At 32.3% G+C, this 19,449-nt stretch overlaps 5 protein-coding genes across 6 annotated transcripts; 2 read left to right on the top strand and 3 right to left on the bottom strand.

The window, feature by feature from the left end:
- Positions 1-269: 269 nt before the first annotated feature.
- On the bottom strand, positions 270-3,294 carry LOC128881232 (HEAT repeat-containing protein 3). Its single transcript, XM_054132066.1, has 6 exons — positions 2,921-3,294; positions 2,443-2,703; positions 1,436-2,376; positions 1,057-1,339; positions 815-988; positions 270-732 (listed from the first exon to the last, which is right to left on the bottom strand). The coding sequence occupies exons 1-6, from the start codon at positions 3,062-3,064 to the stop codon at positions 622-624; spliced, it is 1,914 nt and encodes a 637-aa protein (XP_053988041.1). The 5' UTR covers positions 3,065-3,294; the 3' UTR covers positions 270-621.
- A 733-nt stretch (positions 3,295-4,027) lies between these two features.
- On the top strand, positions 4,028-11,208 carry LOC128880685 (piwi-like protein Siwi). Its single transcript, XM_054131018.1, has 11 exons — positions 4,028-4,217; positions 5,108-5,324; positions 5,806-5,841; positions 7,285-7,372; positions 7,460-7,567; positions 7,656-7,867; positions 7,929-8,114; positions 8,292-8,462; positions 8,537-8,816; positions 8,891-9,246; positions 9,319-11,208. Exons 2-11 carry the CDS (start codon positions 5,115-5,117, stop codon positions 10,369-10,371), a joined length of 2,700 nt encoding a protein of 899 aa, XP_053986993.1. The 5' UTR covers positions 4,028-4,217; positions 5,108-5,114; the 3' UTR covers positions 10,372-11,208.
- A 430-nt stretch (positions 11,209-11,638) lies between these two features.
- LOC128880686 (activating signal cointegrator 1 complex subunit 2) lies at positions 11,639-15,982 on the top strand. Of its 2 annotated transcripts, XM_054131020.1 has the most exons (14): positions 11,642-12,461; positions 12,572-12,649; positions 12,826-12,986; positions 13,148-13,532; positions 13,604-13,812; positions 13,889-14,074; positions 14,144-14,299; positions 14,391-14,484; positions 14,552-14,722; positions 14,791-14,922; positions 15,005-15,138; positions 15,282-15,402; positions 15,476-15,653; positions 15,764-15,982. In XM_054131020.1, the coding sequence occupies exons 1-14, from the start codon at positions 12,420-12,422 to the stop codon at positions 15,901-15,903; spliced, it is 2,187 nt and encodes a 728-aa protein (XP_053986995.1). In that variant the 5' UTR covers positions 11,642-12,419; the 3' UTR covers positions 15,904-15,982. The 2 variants fall into 2 exon arrangements, with proteins under 2 accessions (XP_053986994.1, XP_053986995.1); XM_054131019.1 differs by having other exon boundaries at positions 11,639-12,461; positions 15,476-15,982.
- A 50-nt stretch (positions 15,983-16,032) lies between these two features.
- Positions 16,033-17,411, bottom strand: LOC128880688 (bridging integrator 3-like). Its single transcript, XM_054131021.1, has 4 exons — positions 17,100-17,411; positions 16,912-17,019; positions 16,608-16,782; positions 16,033-16,542 (listed from the first exon to the last, which is right to left on the bottom strand). Exons 1-4 carry the CDS (start codon positions 17,105-17,107, stop codon positions 16,033-16,035), a joined length of 801 nt encoding a protein of 266 aa, XP_053986996.1. The 5' UTR covers positions 17,108-17,411.
- Positions 17,412-17,545: 134 nt separating this feature from the next.
- LOC128880689 (DNA-directed RNA polymerases I, II, and III subunit RPABC2) lies at positions 17,546-18,838 on the bottom strand. The gene is made up of 3 exons (XM_054131022.1): positions 18,423-18,838; positions 18,050-18,202; positions 17,546-17,893 (listed from the first exon to the last, which is right to left on the bottom strand). The coding sequence occupies exons 1-3, from the start codon at positions 18,449-18,451 to the stop codon at positions 17,683-17,685; spliced, it is 393 nt and encodes a 130-aa protein (XP_053986997.1). The 5' UTR covers positions 18,452-18,838; the 3' UTR covers positions 17,546-17,682.
- Between the last annotated feature and the right edge of the window lie 611 nt (positions 18,839-19,449).

A 19,449-nucleotide genomic window follows, 5' to 3' on the forward strand; every position in this document is an offset into this window, starting at 1 on the left:
TAATGTATCATTACTCTTTTTCAGTCATAAATCGTTCGAAATTAGAAGTGCGGTCAATTTTTCCGCAAGCATGGAGTCGTACTAATCAATTATTTCAGAAGAAACGTATAAACTCTATTCAAATAAGTTTATTTAAATTTTGTGCATATTATTTATTATCGTGGTATTCGATATTTTATTCAATATTGTATACAATTATCTATAGTTTTCTTTTGTAGAATGAATTGGAACGGATTGCTAACACGATAATACAAATTCACCATTAAAATATCGTAACGTGGAATACGTATATAATTAATTACAAAAATTCTGCAAAAAGCTTTTTTTATTTGTAATATTTACAAAATTCATGTTTTTAAATTTCATTACAATAGAATTCCATGGTCTTATGATTATACAATTTACAAACTCCTCCAGTCTTTGTTTCCTCGTGATACACAAACATCTTTAATGAAGCTTTTATATATACAATATTGTGTCATAAATAACATACTTATATTGTATACATGTATTATTTCAGTTCATCAATCTACAGCCAATACATATCTTAACGAAGACAATGAAAACATTCTATATAAAAACTAAGTAGCAAAATTAGTTTCAATTTTGAATAGTAGTTTCTTAAACATTTTTTATTCTTTTTTCTTTATATTTTATAAATCTTGTGATATTTGAATTTACTGTAGACACTATTGCAATGTTATCTCCTAAAGTTTTCTTCTGTTGTCCCACCTATTTAGACAATATAAAAAGTAATTATTATATTAGAAATAAATAAATCGGTTAATACATTCAAATAAAAAAGAAGGCTTACAATATTCTTAAAACGTGGTATTACATCACGTAATGTTTCTGTTAATTTAATTTCACGCGCTAACTGATCACTATTATCTTCCGAATATGCATCCATTATCGCATCCAACGATTCTGCTATCACCCAAGCCTTTGGTTCAATCGTACAAGTATTTAATAAAAACGTTGATACATACTACAAAAAATTGTTCATTACGAAAAATCATTCACAAACAAGTTTCAATATAAGATTATGTGTCTTACTTTGATTAGTTCATAACTTTCAGGGGTATCATTATTAATTAAAATTAAAACAAGATTGCCCAACATTCGTATTAAATTTGCTCGAACGTTAGCATTTGGACACTGACGTTCGCCATTCAACATTAGTTCAATGTCAGTTAATGTTAATTGGTTGAAAATGTTCGGTTTTGCCTCGGATAATCTTTGAAGGGCTGCCCTCATAGTTGTAGTAGCAGATTCCAATAATTCAATATTTTTTGAATTACCATCTTTGAAAACAACTGTACCAATATCAGCCCACATTCTACATTAAAAGTATAAAAATGTAGTTCAATTAAATCATTTTTCTCATATTACAATTAAAATTGTAATTTAAAAGATATACTTAAAAATATTTTACCTATACACATTTTCCATACCACCAAGTATATCAATTTCTAAATGAGATATTAAATTATTTAAGCAGAGGTAAGCTGTACAATTCAATGTATGCATTTGCTGTAAAATAGCTTGTCCCTCCACATTTTGTTCCAGTATTTCTACTGTATCTTTGTCCACAGCTAAAGTTTTATCCCATACTTTTTTAATTATGTTACAACTATTGAAAACTTCAATTACCTCCATGGGTAGAGAAAATTTTGCAATAAATAATTTGTCATCCATATCTACATCATCTATACTATCGCTCTCGCAATCTGAATTATCTAAATTAGAATCATTGTCACTTTCTTGTTCTTCGGAACATAAATTAGTTAAAATTTCTAATGCTAATTGTTGCGAGCCAAATATTTTTCTACTATCCTGAACCTTCTTTCTTGCACTGCCTAAGAAAGTATTTTTTTCATGAGGTAAAATTGATGATAAATTAGATAATAACTCTTTGCAATCAATAGAAAGTGTTTCAGAAAGCACAGCTACACCTTTAGAAACTGTACTCATAGAATTATTTTCTACATAGTTAAATAAACTTATTAATAGTCCAGTAACAGCAGTTTTAAGGCATATTACATCAGAAATGTTAAAATCATTCGTTTCTATATTTAACAGTTGAAGAAGTGTATTTTCACAGCTTTTAAGTTTATCAATAGCAGTGGTATTATCTTCTGACAAAGATAGTAAACATTGTACAGTCACTGTAACAATTTCTATACCGTAAATAGTAATGTCAAAAAACTTTGTTAAAATGCAAGCAAGATCTTCTTGATTCGAATATTTTACTGCAAGTTCATTATTTTCACATAGTGTCCATAACAATGTGACTGCTTGAACAAATGCTTTCTTTTCATCGTTTACTTTGTTTTTTTCATTTTGATCAAGTGTCAGCTGCCAGTCTGTATAATACTATAGATGATATATAAGTTATTAAATTAAACAATAACATAAACATTGAATACTTTTCAAACTTACTTGTTTCAATAAACTACACAGTGGAGTCATGATATCATCTTTTAGTAAAGACTCGTATGCTTCTGCTTTCCCATTATCTGCAATGTTCCTTAGAGTCATGGCACTTTCAGCTCTTACAAGTACATTGCGATCAACAAGCAATGGTCCTATTAGTTTAGCAATTCCATCTTTTGCGATCTGCACAGCAAGCTTTGAATCGCAAGACATTGATTCCAATGTTTGCAATCCAGACAATACTTCCTCAACATTAGCAGACTGTACCTGTAACATTTATAATGTAGTTATTCACTTATTATTGTATATGTGTTCAAATTTGATAGGACTGATGCGTGACAATAACCCTTTGCACTCGAGAGATTAAACAATTTTTTTTTTTATGTAATAATACATAAAGTATTAAAATATATTATTTTTGTTATATAGTAATTTGCTTAGAATTGGTTAAAAAAACTAAACAAGAATCTGAAGGATATCTTACATCTTCGTATATTCTTTGCAAAGCGTTTTCTTGATCTTCATTCGTAATGTTTTCGGCTTCAGCTAATTCAAAATCCTTAACAGACGGCAGGCCAGTAGGATTTTTCTTAGAAGGTTTTCTCCTCTCTCTTTTTTGCTTTCCCATTTTCTTAAAGTACAGAAATCTTTAACAAATATAACCTTCTAACATACTGTAAGAGAGGTTAGCTAAAGACAACGTGCTCCACGCTCCACCTGTCGTCTTTCCAATAGCATAGAAATATAAGTCCACTCCTACTTCCAGTGGGAGTCTTTCATCCCACCGCATATAATTGAGATAAAAGCATGGTAAACAAAACCACGTGACTATACAAAGTTGCAAAGCCGTGAATAGCAGTGAGCTATACCCCGAACAAACAAAAACTGCATATTATAAGTCATTATCCATATAAATAAATAGTAATGCATTATTTTACAATTCCGTGTGTACTGTAATCACTTCTAACTGCATTATTCATTGACTTGAATATAGTACTTTGTCAATTATTTTGTCATTATTTTGCATAGTAAATACTTTTTTAATTTAATAATAAATCATGTTCTTCTTTAATACGTTCAATTTATTTTGTAAGTGAACGTTTATTTTAATGCATTGAAAAGAAACTCTTGAAAAGAATTCTTATCAAAAGAAAAAAGAAATTTAATGGAACGAAAATGATCATATATTTGTATTTTTCTAAGGACGAAAGTTGCTTGAATTTGTGCGGATTGTCATTAAACGTCTTATAAGTTTGATAACTGTTTTTAAAGTAGCAAGAAATTACCCATAATGCATGGAATTAAACACGGAAGTGGGTTCTACGCATACGTGCTATTTCATTCTTCGTAACACCATAGCTTTCTTTATTAGTTTTCATCAATTTCGGAATTTTTGATTAATTATTTGTATAAATTTTATATGAAATTAATTTAGTCGATAACATCATGTGTTTTAATTAGAATTTCGCCCCTTTGTAAGTATTAAAATGTTCTTCGAAACACTAATAGTACCCTAAGCAGTTCATTGAATAGAGCAGTGCTTGCAGTGACGACAAAACTGTAGCAGTAGTTAAACACATGCGCAGACCATTCGGGCGCAATTCGGCGTAGGTAGGTAAACGAGGCAACGAGGCGTTCTGCCTGGTCTTGCTTGGTCTTGCTTGGTCTTGCCCACATTTCTAAATGTGTACCTGCAAGCGTAGGTTGCATTAAATTGCGTCGGACCCAAGATCGCGAAGAGTATTAAACATTGTACATTTTTGTACACCGTATTCAATTTGGTAAGTGTATAAAAAGTGTAATATAATTAATTTGAAATCTTGTCGATACGGTATATATTTTCATCGAAATAGCTCTTTACAAACTGTTTTACAATTTATTTTATTGTTATGATTGTATTTTTCTTGCGATGATTGTATTAATTTTACGAGAAATTTCAAAGCCAATTTATCGATATAGTTTACCAGTTATAACTTTCCTTTTTTTTGTTTCACTAAATGATTACAAATTGTAAATTGTAAATTATTAGTAGTCTGATATCTTAACAGGAGTTTCTTTCAAATACGTTTAAACATGCAACTTTGTATTAATTTTATTAACTTTACAAATTTCGTTTCCTCTAGAAATTTGTACAAACATTTGCACTTAACCTCAAAGCTGGCAACGTATTTACATTTATCGTCACACGAAAAAACGTAAACTTGGTTAGTTTGTTGAAAGAGACATTCAATTAATAGATTAAACAAAACTTGAAAGTGAAGTGAGTTAGATGTAAAGAAATAGCAGTCAATAGCTATTGTTTAACACGTTGACTGCCGCGGGCCACCGGCAACAACATAGCGACAATTCATGTTGGCTTTGTATATTTGTACACAACTGACAATGAGTGTATTAAATCTCATTACCGACCATAGTTTCTTATTTCGGATAATAGATTTTGGTATTCAGCCATGAATACACTAAAGCAAGAAGTTCAAAAAAACACTTAGTTTTTATCAAGGTTTATACACACGTTGCTTCTTAACTTATTAAAAACTAAAATGTGTTTTGCTTTCAACTCTTCTACTAAATCATAAACTATTGAATGGCTGGACTGTGAATGTGTTAAGAGAGTACTCTGTGTATGTCTTTTATATCTTTTAATTAATCTATAATTTGTGATTGATTTCAGATAAATCATGTCTGATCGAGGCAGGGGTAGGAGCCGTGGCATAGCACGAGGACGAGATGGTAAAAGACCACAAGGCGAGTTACAAGCACCTGGTGGTTCAGCTTCTGGATCACAACTGCCGGCACCTACTTGGGTTCGTAGACCTGGATCTTCTGCACCTCAAGCAACAGCAGGCCCGTCGTCGCAAACACCTTATTCTCGACCACCACAAACACAGGTATATCAAAGAATCAATAAGAAGTTGGTTTCTGGTGTTTAGTAACTTGTTCTCCATATCTTTTCCTTGTTTGTTCCTCTACATTTAATACAGTGTTTTTTTTAAATATTGTAAATAGTGTTGAGATCTGACGGTGTATTATAATATTCATATGCTATTTCATAACTAACCCATGCAATACATTGAAAAAGTGACTACAAATATAACATAGTTTCCCTAGCCTTAGCCAACAGGCTGTTTTGGACTAGTTGAAATTCTTGCCATTGTAAATAGTAAATTAATTCTTAAAAATGCAAATTGAATAAGGCAAATACTTTCTTATTCTTTCTTTTCTTGCATCACTTTATTTTCTCAAGGTTTTTCATCATTAACAGTGCCTGTTACTATTTTGTCTCGATTTTTCTATGAAATTGCTGAATGAAAATCCATTTAGGAATTGGTGAAAAATATTTGGAATTACTTCATTTGGTTTTTTGCCTAGAGCGAGAATTATCCTGTGGTAAAAGGGGTGTTGAAGGTTAGTGTTTTAATTTTTGTTTTATCATTATAGAATAGTTCTTTATTTTAAGACCTTATTGTTTGCCGGCAGCGCGGCGCGGAATCGTGTCTATTGCCATGCTCTTTTTTTTTTTCGATTCGGTAACAGTTCTGTAAGTTAAGTCACGTGGTCAGCCAAGGACACCTCTGTTTCTTTCTTTTCCATGTACAGTTTTCGATACAAAACAAACAAAGTGACCTTGGCAGGTCGGTTGATTTAACTGTTACTTTCGTTTGTTCACGTTTGGCAGATGACTGTGATATGTACTATTTAACCCTCGGACAACGGGCGCTCGCACAAACGACGGAGCCGGGTCACTATTCAAGTATTCAGGCATCGAAATCCAAGTCCCATACGCGCTACAAAAGAAGGCTTAAAATCAAATTTTTATATGCAAACATTATTATCATATTAATAATGCCTAGTGGTAACCAACTTTTTAATATTTTGTCCCGAAAACTTCTTCTTTTGCAATAAAGTTCGAAACGTTTCTGTCGCTAAAAAGTTAGAATAGTGGGGAGAGCCGATTGCTACGGATCGAGTTTACAATGTAAACACATGGCTCGATACTCTCGATCATAGCGGAATGGGACTCGGAAATTGACGTCGGAAAAGTGACCCGTGAAGTCGGATTGACCAATTACCAACGTTCTAGTCCCGCCAAATCGTGCCGTCGTCCCCCTTCATGTACCCGTAGCACACTTCCTTGAAGGGGGGGGGGGGGGTAGCGTTTGCTGGCGAAGGTTGGAACGCAGCAGAAATAAATAAATAATTCTTCTTCTTTTCTGCTTTGGAAAATACTGATTAAAATTTTTAATAATAATTGTTAATCGAAGCATAAAATATGTATAGTTACAGTCTGTTCAAATACAGTAATGTCCATCAAGTTATCGCTTGACTAGGATCGGGCGCTAACAACCCGAGAGTTGGGTAAGCGTAATTCGATCTCTCTTATCTTTCAGGCTCACTCGATACCCTGTGTAGAAGTGGGCGAGTGAGAGTAAGGAACGATGATGAGGTCGAGTGAAATAATACCAGTTGACTGTTGGGAATATTTCACGCATAATAAGAATTTTGTACTTGATGTCAGACATTTTGTTCAAATTTATATGTTACACATCATATGAAAATAGGGAGAGGAGGTGGGATTAAGACACAAATTTGCTATTTTGCTAGTTACTTGAAAAGCACAGATTCTTAATGTCAGAAGAATCGTTCCAAACAAACTGATCTAAAGGATGGTCAGTGGAAGCGTAACTTTTTAACAAACCAAGGCACAAAATGTGTGAAAACCTGAAGGATATTACTGTAATTCATATTTTATGTCAAGAATTAATTTTATTCCAAGTGTTTGAATAGTTTACTATTATATTCAATACATTTTACGACATGAAGTTTTTAGAATTTTTTTTAATGGACTAGAGTGCTGGCCGTGCTACGCAGCGATTGGGGCCTAGAGGTGATGCAGCACCTGGTTATACTGGAAGTTCAGAACCTGAAAAAATGGAAGGTGAGGAAAAAAGATATTACATCTTTGTTAAAATCAGAATTCTGCACGATATTCTTTTTAACTATTAATACATATAAACATTTACAGTCACTGAAGGTGGAGACGTTGGCTCAGTAGGTAGAGGTGCAATGAGAGGAAGGCGCGTTATAATGCCTGAAGTCCATACGAGGCCAACAAATCTAGTTACCAAAAAAGGTTCATATGTTTAAGATCTTAACATTTGAATGATGTATAATATACTTTACACATAAAATATATATTAAACGACAATTGTACTTTTTAGGTACCAGTGGTTCACCGGTTAATCTACAGTCGAATTATTTCAAACTGTTGACTACTACCGATTGGTGTCTTTACCAATATAGGGTTGACTTTGCTCCCGAAGAAGATCGCACTATGGTCCGAAAGGGTCTGCTGAAGCTTCACAAAGAAGCTTTAGGAGGTGCCTACGTTTTTGATGGCACCGTTCTATACACCAGTGTCCGAATACAAGATGTAAGATTTCCTATTAAAATGAATTTAATCGAATATATTTTAAATGTATTAAAAATTTTAGACTTTAGAATTGTGGTCTGTTCGTAAATCAGATGACACAAAAATCAGGATTACTGTACGTCTTGTTGGAGATATGGCCAAAGGTGATTACCATTATATTCAATTTTTCAATATAATAATGCGGAAGTGTTTGGGTCTTCTGAATCTTCAACTTGTTGGACGCGATTATTTTGATGCACGCAGCAAAGTAAGTAAATAAATATATTAGTAGTTTAATAGAAAAATAATTATGTTTTAATACTTGTCATGTGAATATTTTTATTTAGTATTACCTTATTTTAATGTTTAATTTCCACATACTTTTTACATATTTTTATTTACGAATTAAGTAATATATATATATTTTTTTTTAATTGCAACACAGGTGGAAGTTCAAGAATTTAGATTAGAACTATGGCCTGGATATCTTACTTCTATAAGACAACACGAGGATCACATCCTTATGTGTGCTGAAATAACACATAAAGTCATGCGCCAACAAACTTTATTAGACATATTAAATGATTGTTATCAGCAGAATCGGAATGAATATAAGGTAAGAATGTTATTTATTGATAATACATATTTAGTTTCAGCTAAGTATTTATAGTGAATTGCGTTTACTTTTAGAATTTATATGAATCTCAAGTTATTGGAATAGTCGTATTAACAGACTACAATAATAATACTTATCGTATCACTGATATTGACTATACTGCAAATCCTAATTCAACATTTCAATTGCGTAATGGTGAAAGTATTTCGTACAAAGATTATTACAAAAATAAGTATCAAATTGTAATACGCAATAATTCCCAACCTATGCTTGTAACAAGAGTAAAACCAAAAGAACGACGTGCGGGTCAACCCGAATTAGTATATCTTGTTCCTGAATTATGTCGAGCAACGGGTATGTTAATTGAATAATCTCCGTTTATATTTACAGCATATATTTCATCGCGTAATAAATCATTTTTGCTGTAGGTATCACTGACGCAATGAGGAATAATTTCAACTTAATGCGTGCTTTGGCGGAGCATACTCGTGTATCTCCTAGAGCACGTATAGACAAATTAATGACTTTTAATAGAAGATTAAGATCAACGAATACGATCGTACAAGAATTGACCGAGTGGAACTTAAAACTCGATGAAAGATTAACGAACGTGGAGGGGCGCATTCTACCTCCCGAAAATATTGTTGTTGGTGATAACCGTCAGTGCTCTGCAGGTCAGTTCGCCGATTGGACGAGGGAACTTCACAATAAGCCAATGTTTAACGCTGCAAAATTAAGTAATTGGGTTGTTATATGCACTAACCAAGGTCGCCGTGATATGGAGGTACAATATTTAAAATTTTTATGAAACTACGTTTTTTTTTCATTACTGTTACATATATATTGTACTTTACAGAACTTTGTCAGAACACTCCAAGAATCCGCGAGTGGCATGGGATGTAGATTTGAAAGTCCCAGATTTTGTGAGATACGCGATGATAGGTCGAATACCTACTCTGAAACACTCGAACGAATAATGAGTACCTCTAATCCGGACCTTGTATTTTGTGTGGTCTCTAATAATCGAGCTGATCGATACAGTGCCATAAAAAAGAAATGTACTGTTGATCGGCCAGTACCGTCACAAGTTTTCTTGACGAAAAATCTGAGGTCGAAAGGTGTGAGATCAATAGCTACAAAGGTAGCAATTCAGTTGGTCTGCAAGTTAGGTGGTGCTCCATGGACAGTTTTATTACCACCCATTAATTTAATGGTTATCGGGTTTGATGTGTGCCACGACCCGACCGATAAGGGACGCGACTATGGTGCAATGGTTGCATCACTCGATAAGAATTTAACAAGATATTTCAGCGCAGTAAACCCACATACTTCGGGTGAAGAATTATCTAACGAGTTCTCTATAAATATAACAAAAGCGTTATACACTTACAAAGAGCTAAATAAAGCTTTACCGTCGCACATAGTTATTTATCGTGATGGCGTTGGCGAGGGCCAAGTGCCCTACATTTATTCACATGAGGTAGAGCAGATAAAGTCTAAACTGAGTAAAATTTATGGAGATCCTGCTTTAGTAAAAATGGCCTTTGTAGTAGTTACGAAACGCATCAACACGCGTTTCTTTTATAATCAAAATAATCCACCACCAGGAACAATTGTCGATGATGTGGTTACAGATCCCATGAAATATGACTTTTATGTAGTCTCGCAAAGTGTTCGTCAAGGAACAGTGACGCCTTGTTCGTATAACGTCATTGCTGATTCAACAGGCTGGAGAGCCGACCAAATGCAAAGACTTACGTACAAGTTGACTCACATGTATTATAACTGGTCTGGTACCGTTAAAGTACCTGCACCTTGCCAATATGCTCACAAGTTAGCCTTCTTGGTAGCACAATTTATACGTCGACCACCGAGTACTCAAATGGAAAATCTGTTGTATTTCTTATAATTGTTATACAGCGTACCATTTTTTCTTCGTGTATAAACAGTTAAAAAGTACAACAGTTACTATATTAATAACAGTATTAAAACATTTATTATTATATAAGGTACCTCGAAGTTACTTACGCGAAGGCGTTAGTAAGATTTTCTATATAAATATATATATTTTTTTATGCATTTTTAAAAACGTTTTTTTATACTAAAAGAATATTTTAGTTTCACTTAGTTTTTGTGTTTTCAACGTTATAAAAATGGGACCTAAATCCGTACGTAAATGTACGTAAGAAGTTAAGATAGCATTGTATTTTTTTTCTTATGATCAAACTTATTAACTTGATTTAAAAAGTTAATGATACAAGTGTAGACATTTTACTATCGTACCTCCAGAATATATTTTAGTTGCTGTTACTATTTGCAAAATTAATAACGGAAGTTATGTTTACTTATAATTTTAACTTCTATTATGTTACAACAATTTATTGACAAACGTTATTTGAAATAGGTTTGTATTGCAAATAAAAGTTTAATCAATACATTGGTGCTTTAATATATATTTAAGTACTATAACTTACAGTGATTAAACTTTACATTTATTTTATTTCAACAATGTATCATTTCTGTATTAAAACCCTTTGCAGTTGAGACGATGATGACAGGTTCAACTATCGACCGCAAAGAATTAATGTTTATGTCGATCGAACTGTGTTATTGATAATACACATGTAAAACCTTCTGTGATGTTTAATGTTGTAACTATTTAGATAATGATGTGGTTTTATTATAACTCCGCAAGTTTAACATGATTTTCTGTACAGAAATAAATCCAAGATTAAGAAAGCTGAAATAGTTATTTTTCTATTCTTTGATTATTGAGTTTTATGCTGCAATGAATATTGTTTTCTTTTTACTGTCCTATTTTCTCTTTATATTAGTTTTATTTTTATTGAATTTCGTTCTCATTTATTTTCATTTCCTTTTTTTTTTTTTATTATATCACTTTCTGATAAAAATAATTTTGTTGATTAGAAATATTTCGCAACCTGTATATTTGTTAGTTTCTTAGATCGGGTAACGTATCTGCAATTCGCAATATTGTCAGCGTCTCACAATTTCCAAATTTGACAAACTTTTAAATGTATGTAATTTGCAGAGGTTTGTTGATTTTTAAGGAAATGAAAATTGAAAGTAGAATGAACCGAATAAAATAAATGAAAGGTATAATTAAAATGAAATTGATTGAAAAAAATCATTTATTAGAAACATTCATGTACAATTTATTTACTTTACAGGATTTGCAAAATACTAAAAAAAAAATTACACATGTCGCATGAATTATCTATTTTGTTCGTAAAAACATAATTTCTATTATATATAGAAATAAATAAATCTAGAATCCTATTCATGTATTAATTAATTATATCTGACATTATCATTGGCAAGGTTAATTTAAATTAGAAATCCATCTAAGAAATTTTATTCTCCCAATATAATAGTATATTTATTTGTATATCTCATATGTGCACCTATTTATTAAATACGAACTATATTTGTTTACGTACGGATTATGTACGAGTATTTATTAAATAACACGTTAGAACATTGGTATTTATGCATTTATGCTACTTGTCATGAATAGGTTACATACATCAGGGCCAACATACATGTAGCAAAATTCATTTTCAAAACACATTAGTTCACTTGTAATAAATAATACTTTAATATTTGCATTTGATAATCTTACATTGTAAATGTCGCGTAGTTAACAGATTTTCGCTACTTTGTAGCGATTCGTTCGACTTGTTGCATATGTTCATGGTCACAAGAGTAGAGCTTGGGGGCCCTGGTTTCAGACGAACGGTAATAGAACAATAGGAATTTGTTTGGAGTTGGAAAAAGAAGAGTATATATATTCGGCGTGCGGTATTCGGGTGTATACCCAGGTATTCCTCTCGAACGTCGCAAAGTAACGCTTTCTGGTGCACCGTTATTTTTTAAGTGTTAATTTATTTGCGATTAGAACTGCTCCGTGTTAATCAACGTTATTTTTGACTGTTTATGACGGGAAATGTATCGCGTGAGAACATGGATCCACTCAAGGTAACTTTATGTACTTTGATTATTCACAACTTTCATCTGTTACTGATTGCGAGAGGTTATAATAATCAAAATTATTACAAAACCGCGTTAACTCTTCATTTGTTTCATAGAATCCGGATTTTCTGTCTCTGGACAAACTAGAGATATGTATAAAAGCAGATGGTGTTCTTGAGTCTGTTAATGCTATGGTATGTTTATTTGTAATAAATGTCATTATGTTTATTCCTTGTTAAGATTGTCAAGTTTTTCATTATTTAAATACATATATATAGGAATAAATTTATCTATGCTTTGTTAAAGCTAACATTTATGATTAAGTTATGAATGCAATATAATGTGTCTTTTTACCCATTTCTTTTTTCAGGATAAAAGGTGGGTGGAAGATCATTATTTTTTAAATTACGAAGATCCTAAAATATATAATGAGGACGGATCTGAAATTATGGGGGCAAAGGAACGTTGGATGGAAATTGTCCAATGCATGATTGATGATTTAAAATGGTTACTTAGCCTCCAGTTTTACAGGTAAATATACTAAATAATTCAGCACTGAAAGTATGCAGTAGCTCTTTCACAACAGCATACAGCAATACTGATTTACAATAGTAAAAATATTGCAAGTCTGTGTAAGTCTTTACTATGTTTTTCTGTATTATATGTTTGCATTGTTATGGATTTTTATTTAGATTCTGGTCGAACATCGTATTCAATAAATCGATACTAAATGCATTAGTATCTTTTCTACAAGAAGCACCACCATTTTATGCTTTAGAAACTTTTTCAAACTGTCCAGAAATGTTGGAACTTCTAGAAACTCTTAGTCGCTATGTGCTTATGACCTTTACACGTCTTGTGACAAACAAGGAAAGCAGCGAGGAATACATGGATCGTCCATTTCTTGGAAACCTATTGTATGAAAATTTCATATTTACGGTACCAATTATCTTTGATCTCTGTCAACTTTATGGCCGAGAAAATGATAAAATAATGAAGAGACTTTTAAAGAGTTTATTCATATTAGAACCACGGTACAATAATGATTTTCAAAAAGCAGTTCCTTGTCTTATAGAGGTGACGTACTAATGTATAAAAAGTAAATGCTATTTGAAAAATATAACTGAATATGAATATTGTTAGTTTAGGCCTTTGAAAATGTTGAAAGAAAATTCACTAGTCCTGTTTGTAATGCCAATGAAGCAGTTTCGCTACTGAAAGAAACTCCAGAACTTACATTATTTAATTTAGAGGATATGATATTATATCTATTGGATATATCATCAACGATTACTGTGTTTTTAAGAAATTACCCACCTGCAGTGAGTACATTTCATAGAGAAGATTTTATGAATAAGTAAGTATACAAATTTATAATTTAATTGGTGTATAACTATTTTCGGTAATTTCCTTTCTTGTTTACTATTATCTAGAATTGTTTCGATATATGAGGGCACAATACCTGAGATGTATAAAAAATTAGGTAAGCTAGGATATAATGAAGCAAATATAGCGAAATATATGGAACTGAAGCATCGATTAGATGTGATAAGGGTTGAAATTTTACAGCTCTTTCGAACTATAATATACGAACCCATAAAGAATACACAGAAAAATTTGTAAGTTTACACATATTTAAATAATAAAAGTCCGTCATTTATTCTAATCGAAAATATAATTATATTTAGAAATACGATGACAGAAGCAGAAATAAAAAATCATGTTGAAGAATATCTTACATTTTTAACCAGTGCAATTTCGGAGAAAGAATTCATTACAGATTACGATCGATTTTATCCAGTAACATCGGATCTGAAAATTTTGTCAAATATTTGTGCTGAAGTGTATCCTTTTTGAAACGGTTTGATTAAAATAAAATCAATACAATTAAAAAATTGTATACTATCAGTTCTTCGATCCTTAACAAATATTCAGTGATGCAATAAAATGTAATTACATATTGAACTCGATCAGTGCAACTGTTGGAAAATCAAATACTCCGTCTGCTGCTGTCTTCAATGATGTAATTGTAAGTAGCGAAGGTACAAAAACATTTTTACTTTTATATATTTCTATATAATATTATTTCTTTCTAGGAAGGCGTAGCTGGACCTAGTGGTGTTCAAACTCGGGCCGTAACATCTAGTGGTAGTTTAAGTTCTTCAAATGAGAAGAAAATACCTTTAATGAAGAACGGCGTTAAATTGGCCTCACTTATAACTGAGGTTCAAGATATCTTTAATGATTTAGACGAACGTTTTATCGAGGTAACAGTTTTTACATGGTAACAAGTTTGCGTTAAAAATTATATTCATTAACATGGTTTATTTCAAAGATGTGTTTGGAACATTACAAATATGATACTGCGTCTGTGATAAATGCCGTATTGGAAAATACATTACCACCCCAATTGGAAAAATTGAAAGATTTAAAACCCACAGTGAACGATACACCGCCAGATTACACGGTATAGAAACTTAATTTTACGTCACTAATATAAATAATGATTTATTATTAAGAAATGTAAATAGCAATATGCATTCCGATAGCATTGTATTCCAATCTACAATGACCAAACTGTTGACCCCGATGAATTGGACGAGTTCAGTGACGATAACGATGACGACGTTCGCGTTAAAACTCGCGAAGTCATCGAAGTACCCAAAGATTATATAACGAGAAAGTAAGTTTCGAGGAGTAGAGTAATTTAATTTTATTTGTATACATAACATATAAAAATAACATTTATTTGCAAATAACAATTATGTTCGATAACATTCATAAAATTGTATTATTTCGTGAAATTTAACTTAACGTTTGTTATAGTTACAGCTTTATAGATGATTACGAGGATGAATATGACGATACGTATGATAACAGAGATTCGCGCAGTACTACACAATACGATTCCGTTGAGATAGATTCCAGACCTTTTACTACGCCAAGAGTTCGTATTTTCACTTAGGTTTAAATATCAGTAGATTCAAAATACATGGAAATAATGATTCATATTACCTTAGATACTCCTCCCAAGGCGAAAAGTCGATATGGCTAATGAATCTGAATCGGAGGATGAAGATTTAGGAGCTGAACAAAACGGTAAAGATCATTTTGTACAGAATCCGGCCGAATTGCGTACTAGAGCTGAAGAACGAAGGCAAGCTAATCGAGGCAGAAGAGCTTCAAGCAACGTAGCTGGTAAGTTGTATTTATTAAGATGCATCGACAGTCACATTATTAGACGTTTCATAGAGCTCACGAAAAAAGCATTTAAAATATTTGATCGCGTAATTTCCCTTTATACGCAGGTAAACCCAGAGGACAAGGGCAAGAGAAAGAAATCTTATTCAATAGGCAGCAGAAAAACACCCATAAAGCATCACGTGCTAATCACAATCGCCGTTCGGGTGCTCAATGGAAACGAAATCAAGGAATGGTTCCATCTTAAATTTATCTATACTTCTACAATATCAATGTAAATACTGCCATGTGATAAATACATTCGTACCCACGATAGCTCAACAGCATCGCCGGTCCTTTTAGGATTTTATTTTAGTTATGGAAGTGCTAGTAACTTTCAATGATTTTTGACAATGGTAAGAGCTCTTATTCTGTTCATTTGGTTAGCCACAGTTTGTTGATATTCGTCTTCGGGTACCATCGCACTGGACGGTGATCCCAAAGCATTTGGAATTGGCATTAAGTGTGTAAATAATTTTGTTGTACTTCCATAATAATCTAACTGTACCATTATCAAAGCATGTATACTAGGCTTAATATATTCTAGTCTCTTGTCAAGAAATGTAGGTAGTTCGACGAGTAGTTGAGCATGTACAGTCTTTAGATCCTTTGCAGCTGCTTCTTCTGCTCGTCTTTCTCTTTCCAGTTTTGCAATATGACTGGCTGTTCTATCCTTTTTTTCTTGTAACTTTCTTACGCGATTGTAATAATTTCTCCAAGCAGCTACCAGCTCTTCACGTTTGGCTATTGCTGCAGCTATTAGAGCAAACTCGTCTCGTAATTTTTTTAAAGGTTCTATAAATGTTTTTTGACAAAGAACTGCCATTTCTTGTACTGTCTTCCCGATCTATCCAAGGTACAAGAACTATTTTATTACATTAAACATTGCTAGTTAATAAATTATAAATGTACCTGAGTGGTAACAGAGTGGTAGTCTTCCACTACTTTTCTAAACTCATCGTTGAGATGAGCCAGGCCACAAGTTGTCAAATTTAGCGTTAGTCTTTGGTCTGCACGATCTAAGTTTACTACAGCTTCTATATACTTCTTCATTTCTTTTGTCAGTTTCCTAATTGTATCTTCAACGCTTTAAAGTAAACAATATTATATAATACGAGACAGTTAATTTTGTTTATATAAAATGCTAGTAGATACTTTGAAAAATCGTTTATGTATTATTTAATTGGGAAACGAAACAGTAATAAATAATACATACTAAATAAGTCTTTGAACTGCAACATCGAGCTCTCTGTCTTCTACATGAGATAACAGAGGCGGTGCTGGTGTGGGTCTCTGTGTCAAATGGTTTTTCTTTAAAGGATTCCTGCAACAGTATATGTATTGTTACCACCTTAACCTCTCCGAATTGATGAATACGTATACTATAATATATAATTTACTTACCACGTCATATTATACCTCAATTTCAAGGATTTTCATATTATATTTCTATGTTCAGAGTTTATTTACGTAAATAATTTATCACGATCACGAATTAACTTTCAGTGAAACACTTTGCATTTCAAAATCGTTTATGACAGAGTATTCTTAAACTACTGTGTGATTATATCACCGTGATTTGCAATTGAGCAGGAAAGATTCGTGATAAGATAATTTACATACATTTGCGTGCTGTGAACTCGTTTTATTATGTTTTAAAACGTATACATGAACGTTTCATAATTTTTAGGACGAATTTCATCACAAATCAGCTGGATTTAAATCTGATGTTTTCTAACCTCTAGTAACTTAGTCACCAGTTGCATTTTTGTAACTAGATAAAATTCCCTAACCTTTTCCCTATAGTCCATTTATTTTTATATATTTTCACTAAAATGAGTTATACAAAATCCACGTTTACTATTTATTTTTTTTTTTTATACAAGTACTTAACATACAGAAATTAAAACACTATTGATACAATAAATTCCACCACTTCTTAAATTATTTTAGAAAGTTGATTTGAATATACAGTATCAATTATAGTTTAATGATCTATTATAATTAATTCGTCTATGCCCCAATCTTCATAACTATTGTCAGGCAAATAGCGTCTGATAACAATCGGAATTTTCCTTTGCTTCAATTCTTTCATTGCAATTTGCAAGGGATCTGTTTCTCCCTCTAATTCTACCATTACCGGTGCACACATGGCTATTTGTAATGCTCTTGTTCCTAAAACTCTTGCTCGTTCATATCTGTAAATGTATAATTGAAATATAATATTTCATATCTATACATGCTACATAATGTAAAGCTTCTCTTATTTATATTAGCTATAATATTTGAATAAAATCATTAATACTAAACTATAGGTAAACATGTAATTTTAAATAGAATTCCAAGTTACTAACTTTGTCATGTATCTAGTTGTAATCCTTTTTGATCTTTGCACACCACCAGTAGCTTCGCCAGCTGCTAACAATTCTATATTCTCTCCATCCTCTTCCTGAGGTTCTAATTCTATATTATCGTCGTCATCAACATCATCAAAATCATCTGCAACCCTTTAAATATTATAGTATCAGTGATACAGTCCTCATACGATTTGTAATATTTTATTCAGTATAATTTGTAATACTTTTAAACATATATTGTTGAAATCACAGATATATATTTACAATGTACTTTAATTGAATTTTTATTACAAAATAAATAAATAAACATTTCTTCTAACGAAACTACTTATATTTTTAATATTTACGATAAACAAAAGACGTTACTCACTCGTCTCCATCAAAATCATCATCCGCCATTTCTCCAAAGTTAAATAAACTTTATCAATCTAATAAGCTTAAATGAATCTAAATTTATTCCTTACTTAATTTATCGTGATCGAAAATGATCATCACGATCAATAATAATTTTACGATGCCAAACAAATGGTTATAAACTGTAATAAACGTGGTAAGAGGTGACAAAACTCTTGTCAAAACCTATGATTTTGTGTCCCTGTGTAAGATCAGAACAGGCTCTAAACAAATTAATTTGATGGTACCAATGGTGCCCTGCGTAAGTTGTATCCACGTTAGGGTATTGTACTGTAAATGTTAAAATAGTCCTCCGTTTAATTCTCGAGTATTATGCCTTATGGCTGCCTTCTAGCTTCTGACACAAGTTTACCCAGGAATACACAAACTGTAGCGTTGTGCACGAGTCAATTAGAACCACGAACGTACGAATCATGAAAACTGTATAAGGAGATCCAACTCCATACGAAAGTTACTAGAAAACTGTGATCAAAATTTCGTCCGCTCGCGGCGCTAGTGCGCACAGACTACGATATATATTGCCAAGTTAAAGCGGGAATTTTGAAAATGAAATTTTAGAATTTCAATACGTTGAATATCAAATCTTTGTTATAGTTTGTTACTTTTTGTAATCTACCAATGCTTACAATACGAGGCAAGGAGAGCATGATCCTCGAAGAGGTGGCATAACTTTTAATTGTAGCTCGACACTTACCTTTTGTATCAGGAGAATTTGACGAGTGAGGAGGTATCAATTTTTATTTGTGACTCGAAACTTACCTTTTGCATCAGGACAGGAAGAGGTGTGCCAGGGAATGAAGGGAAATGTGCTAGGAAATGAAAGGAAATTCAAGGGAAATATCAGGTGGTATTAGGAGGTGTTAGGAGGTGTTAGGAGGTGTTAGGAGGTTGTTAAGAGGTGTTAGGAGATTGTTAAGAGGTGTTAAGAGGTGTTAGGAGGTGTTAGGAGGTTGTTAAGAGGTGTTAGGAGGTTGTTAAGAGGT

The sequence above is a fragment of the Hylaeus volcanicus genome, chromosome 8, assembly GCF_026283585.1.
Source record: "Hylaeus volcanicus isolate JK05 chromosome 8, UHH_iyHylVolc1.0_haploid, whole genome shotgun sequence".
Classification (NCBI taxonomy): Eukaryota; Metazoa; Arthropoda; class Insecta; order Hymenoptera; family Colletidae; genus Hylaeus; species Hylaeus volcanicus.

What these genes read in the sequence shown, in the direction of transcription:
- LOC128881232 (XM_054132066.1), bottom strand. Translation starts at nt 3,064, where the DNA reads ATGGGAAAGCAAAAAAGAGAGAGGAGAAAACCTTCTAAGAAAAATCCT. An exon ending in AAAGTTATGAACTAATCAAA is followed by an intron (nt 989 to 1,056) that starts GTAAGACACATA and finishes AATTTTTTGTAG; the next exon opens with TATGTATCAACGTTTTTATT. An exon ending in TACCACGTTTTAAGAATATT is followed by an intron (nt 733 to 814) that starts GTAAGCCTTCTT and finishes TTGTCTAAATAG; the next exon opens with GTGGGACAACAGAAGAAAAC.
- LOC128880685 (XM_054131018.1), top strand. Translation starts at nt 5,115, where the DNA reads ATGTCTGATCGAGGCAGGGGTAGGAGCCGTGGCATAGCACGAGGACGA. An exon ending in CTCGACCACCACAAACACAG is followed by an intron (nt 5,325 to 5,805) that starts GTATATCAAAGA and finishes TTTTTTGCCTAG; the next exon opens with AGCGAGAATTATCCTGTGGT. An exon ending in AGAATCGGAATGAATATAAG is followed by an intron (nt 8,463 to 8,536) that starts GTAAGAATGTTA and finishes GTTTACTTTTAG; the next exon opens with AATTTATATGAATCTCAAGT.
- LOC128880686 (XM_054131019.1), top strand. Translation starts at nt 12,420, where the DNA reads ATGACGGGAAATGTATCGCGTGAGAACATGGATCCACTCAAG. An exon ending in CAGTTCCTTGTCTTATAGAG is followed by an intron (nt 13,533 to 13,603) that starts GTGACGTACTAA and finishes TTGTTAGTTTAG; the next exon opens with GCCTTTGAAAATGTTGAAAG. An exon ending in ATACACCGCCAGATTACACG is followed by an intron (nt 14,923 to 15,004) that starts GTATAGAAACTT and finishes GCATTCCGATAG; the next exon opens with CATTGTATTCCAATCTACAA.
- LOC128880688 (XM_054131021.1), bottom strand. An exon ending in GCAGTTCAAAGACTTATTTA is followed by an intron (nt 16,783 to 16,911) that starts GTATGTATTATT and finishes TTTACTTTAAAG; the next exon opens with CGTTGAAGATACAATTAGGA. An exon ending in ACCACTCTGTTACCACTCAG is followed by an intron (nt 16,543 to 16,607) that starts GTACATTTATAA and finishes TACCTTGGATAG; the next exon opens with ATCGGGAAGACAGTACAAGA.
- LOC128880689 (XM_054131022.1), bottom strand. Translation starts at nt 18,451, where the DNA reads ATGGCGGATGATGATTTTGATGGAGACGA. An exon ending in GATGATTTTGATGGAGACGA is followed by an intron (nt 18,203 to 18,422) that starts GTGAGTAACGTC and finishes TAATATTTAAAG; the next exon opens with GGTTGCAGATGATTTTGATG. An exon ending in ACAACTAGATACATGACAAA is followed by an intron (nt 17,894 to 18,049) that starts GTTAGTAACTTG and finishes ATACATTTACAG; the next exon opens with ATATGAACGAGCAAGAGTTT.